General features: G+C 36.5%; 1 protein-coding gene across 1 annotated transcript; it reads left to right on the top strand.

The window, feature by feature from the left end:
• The first annotated feature begins 571 nt into the window (after positions 1-571).
• On the top strand, positions 572-2,979 carry LOC110444792 (hippocalcin-like protein 1). The gene is made up of 2 exons (XM_021489152.1): positions 572-1,034; positions 1,971-2,979. Exons 1-2 carry the CDS (start codon positions 645-647, stop codon positions 2,160-2,162), a joined length of 582 nt encoding a protein of 193 aa, XP_021344827.1. The 5' UTR covers positions 572-644; the 3' UTR covers positions 2,163-2,979.
• The last annotated feature ends 1,845 nt before the right edge of the window (positions 2,980-4,824 follow it).

The following is a 4,824-nucleotide window of genomic DNA, read 5'->3' on the forward strand; positions in this document are numbered from 1 at the left end:
CGTCGACAAATCAGAAGACGCTTACGCTTCCGGAACATGTGGTCTCATTCCTCTAGTTACTTTGCTAGGGATATATCTGTAATGTCTCCTTCGTTCATACCTTGTCCTAATTTCATCGACTTTGTGTACGTAGTACGGTTTTGTTTCCACTTCGGTATTTTGTTGTTGTTAACTTTCCACTAATTATGGTGTATACTAATTTAAATAAAGAACCCCGTACTGTACATTTTAGAAATTTGTCTAAATATAGTTTGCTTATTATTGATTTGCTGCTGAACGATTATGATCTTCTCCGTCCAGATAACGATACCATCTGTCTCATTGTTCAAAACTATATTTAAAATACTGGCCGCTTTAAGTAAGTTGTGTATGCACTCAAATATAAAGATATGGAAATAAGTTTCGCCTTTTATAACTCTCATCGTGCTGTGATAAGTGTGGCAGTGTCCCCTAGTGGCTATGTAACAACATGTTCGGTCCTCCTTCGGTGAAGATATACATTTGTTTAACACAAACACGTAAACGATATTGTATACTAAGACTTTCTCGGAAGATACAATAGAAATATAAAAACGAGATATTTTTTTAATTTTGTTTTCTATTTAGCGACGGGAATATATTCTACCCTGACCACAGTGACAACTATGGGGAACAAATCGTCCTTACCGAGTCCAAGAACGATGAAGGAGTTACGGGCGGTGTTATCGGACGAGTACACGAATGAGGAGATATTGGGATGGTTTGAACAATACAAGGCATCCCTATCGAGGGGTGAGTCAAAGCTTACTATGGAAGCCTTCATCAGGGTATATAGCAGACTATTTGAAGGCGAGGCGTCGAACTTCGCTGAACAAGTGTTTCGCGTGTTTGATACCGACGGCAACGGAGTTGTGGATTTCAAAGAGTTCATGATGGGTATTTACGTGTCTGGGTCTCCACTAGAGGAAGACATGAAGCTGGATTGGGCCTTTAAGATGTACGATATGAACGGGGACGGCTACATCACCAAAGACGAGATGAAATTTATGTTCACGGTAAGACAAAAATCACAATACAACATACTCTTGAACTAATACGGTATTGTTATAATAAGTTTAAAAATCATGGATCCTCGCACTATTGTGAAATAGTTACGCTTAATTTGCCTCAATTTTTGCAGTTTGACCTATGACCTTTGGTGATAAACAGATCTTTAATTAAAATTTAATTAAAAACAATTGCAACAATGTTGTACACTTCCTCTATCGCTGGGCTATTGCTTAATTGATAACTGGGTTATTTGTTTGTAAACACACTTACGCATTTAGGATAACAGAATGGTAGTCCAGGTCCATGTCAGCAAACTTCATTGTTCGATAATTGGGTACATAGTCATGTCGACAAATCAACCCCTATCCCACAAATATGTTATGAAACTGTATGCATAAATTTGATACATTTAGCTTATGTCATTGTACCCATATCGACACCGTCATGGTTTCATAATAACTTTTACCTACATATACTAACACTCTTAGTCGAATGTTATTATGATGCAAATGTAGAGTATTTTTATCATTAACGTAGAAATTGAGAAACCAATAATTATATATTACTAGAAAATTGTTCTCCCAAATTCTCTTAAATCAAATTAATAACATACATGCACAGAACAACAAGCCACACGCTCTTGTTGTTGTGCTTGACTTGTGGGGCTGTTATTGTGGCCAGTCCTCACAAACTATACTTTAACAAACATGTAGTTGGAATTGACATTTTTGAAGCGAAAGAAATGCAACATAATGTCAAAAGTTCGACAAACGTCTTAAGCATCAAAGAAGTTTTACATAGTATAACTGTTGCACAAAATCATAAATATCATTTACTTTGATAAAGGTAGGTATTACCAGTCTGTGTACATTTTTGTATTTTAACATTGCCGATGATTATTCACAGTATTAATACTTGTTAATTTTCTGGATCTTTTTCAGTCTATTTGTCGCATGACATTAGCGCAGATTTCGGGAAATAATTCAACACCGGAAGAACTAACCGACTACTTCTTTGAGCGTTTCGATGAGGATAATGACAACAGAATCAGCAACAAGGAGTTCGTCTCGCGAGCGAGGAACCACAGGGAGATAATACACATGCTAGAGATCAACCCGTGTCCAGATGATTAAATACGCTCTCATCCCATTTACTAAACATTGACCTTTCGATTCATTTACCGTGGAGCTTCGTTAATCCAGCCACTGTGTCATTAAGAATGGAAGCATGACCACTCTCGTTTTTTTTTCGTGGTAGTCTTTGGGAGATATTATTTATCAAGTTTGTCCTCTTTTTTCCGATCGACTCCGAAGTAGGTCAGTGACATTTAGAGAAATAATTCTCAAAGTTCCTCATCCGCCCCTCCCAGAGTCTTTGGCGATGCTTTATTGCCATAACGTATATCTCCTGGTCATGAGCATTACGGTTTTGACGAAGAAGTTGTTCTTGACAGCATGGAGAGCAGCTAAAACTTACTGCTCTATGGTACAGACCTTCGTTTAATATCATGCACCTAATGATATGAGTTATAGATAAACAATGCAATAAAAGAGGAAAATATAATGTGATATTATGATTAACAAAAAAGTACATCACAACAAAAACTATGATTCCTAATCTGAGTTTGGGAACGATATTGATTAGGAGATCGCGTGTGTATACCCGATTGTATGTACAGTGTAATATAAAGACTAATACTGCACAATCACTGGTAATAACACTGCCGTGAATGAGACAGGTTCACTTTGAACAATCCGGAATGTGTGGTTAAACAATTATGTCTCAATAAACTGTTAGTGATTTGTAGAACTGAACATACTGCTAATTTGTAATGATAACATCTATTCCTCGAAACAGCTTCATTGTGTGTGGCGAATAGTGGCAATGATTGGTTTTGTTTTCACTGCAGATTTTTTAATAATGCTTAGTTAAATACAATAGTTATATTTTCAAAATTCATCCTACATAAAGACTGGTTTTAAGTACTTTGAGCTGCATCCGATTTCCAGCGACCCACTTTTGGGGAAGTTCTCAGAAACCCCCCTTAGCTGCTGTGAGGGTTTTGCCCCTATTTGAAAACCTTGATGCGCTTTGTAAATATGTGGGTCCAGGTTTGTGAAAGCTAAAACTGATTGCAGCTTTTTTAAGAAATTTGAAAACGGTACCGACGATGAAAACAACCGGAAAAATGGACAAGTTCTGCGCTGCAAAAGCTGTAGGTATTGATGAAATGCATTAACGGGCCATTAGAATTAGGAAAAGAAGGTAGGAATTTCAACCAGATGATGTTAGTCGAAGGTTGTTTTTGGATTGCATTGGAAAGAAACATCTTTGACATGGAGAGTTCTGTTTGTTGAATTGCTTTAAGAGTGAATTCACTTATTCTTTGGAAAGTGTGAAACGCCTCAAAAAGACCCCCAAAATAGCGCGACACAGCAGATCTTTGCGAAAGGTTGTTATTACTTTTTCAGTTGCATGCACACTTTTCCAACGATATTTAATGCTATAGATAATTTAACAACCATCTTCCCTTTATGTGTTGTGCACATCCTTGAAAAATGTATTAGTGAAAAACAGTGAAGGTTACGTAAACCATGTCAAAACTAAAGCTTGAAACGAATGAAATTTTGAGTAATAATTGTACTATGTATCTGGATAAAAACCCGTTCAGATACTGTAAATATGACTTGGGTAGGATATTTATTAAAAGGGAAAGTTAAGAAATGCTGCAGTTTGTAATTAAAGGAACTATGGAAACTGACAGCAGCTTATTGATTATAACACTGTCATTAGGCAAGATGGGATTTCTACTGGCTGTTTGTTTTACTAAGGAGTCGCTTGAAACGCTTCCTGAATTTGGAAACGTGACCATCTCTCAGTAACAGAGAAGGAAACCCCTTGTATGTATTTTGCCATGAAATATATATGTTATACTCAAGAGTAGCCAATACTTAACATATGACTAATACCATTAAATATGTGTCTTTCGATGTTTTCTTATCATTAAGCTGCTTGTGAATAAAACAGATACCGAATAAACTGTATAACACATATATCTCATTCATTAATGAAAAAATCGAACATGAAACGATTTCCTATCCGTGGAAATGATTTATCAGAAATTTCTCTGAAATATATCGAACATTCAAGTGTACTCCATGTATTAATAATGGTTTTTCAACAATGAAGCCAAGGGGAAATTTATTTTCGATTTAAATGCTAGGTAATCCTGTTTTGTTTAATGAATCTTTGACCATTTTTTGTATTTACTGGGTGAATGTGGTGCAAATATTTCCGTAAACCCGTCTTGTTGAAACACCTTTTCTCACACTCAATTTTTTCGCGCTTCGCTTCGATCGTGATAACACAACTGCATTTTAAGACTTACCCACAATTTGTTTATTTATATATAGATTCACGTGATACACCATATAAGGATGAGCTTTTCAATAAAGATAGCCATACGCCTCTGGGCGGTCGAATGGATATGCTAAACATCAGCATACAAATTTTGTAGCAACTGTTTGTTTCTGTTGTTAGACAGTAACCCCTGAGGCTTTTGTAAGCCGCTACTTTCGGTATGTACTAAGTTAAGTTCCGGAACTTAAAAAAAAGACAGGAAAAATGGTATGTGACATTGTTGACGTAATTCAAGTCTTACTCGGTGGTATTTTGTTTGTTTGTTTGCTTGTTTGTGTTTTACGTCGTATTAACAGCTATGGTCATTGGAAGACGTGCCAGGTTCTGATTGTGGAGAAAAGCCGGAGTTCCCGGAGAAAAACCACCGACCTACGG

This window comes from Mizuhopecten yessoensis, unplaced genomic scaffold, assembly GCF_002113885.1.
Source record: "Mizuhopecten yessoensis strain PY_sf001 unplaced genomic scaffold, ASM211388v2 hete_36174928, whole genome shotgun sequence".
NCBI lineage: Eukaryota > Metazoa > Mollusca > Bivalvia > Pectinida > Pectinidae > Mizuhopecten > Mizuhopecten yessoensis.

Coding starts and splice junctions, on each gene's coding strand:
- LOC110444792 (XM_021489152.1), top strand. CDS start 645: ATGGGGAACAAATCGTCCTTACCGAGTCCAAGAACGATGAAGGAGTTA. Junction 1,035..1,970: donor AGATGAAATTTATGTTCACG/GTAAGACAAAAA, acceptor GATCTTTTTCAG/TCTATTTGTCGCATGACATT.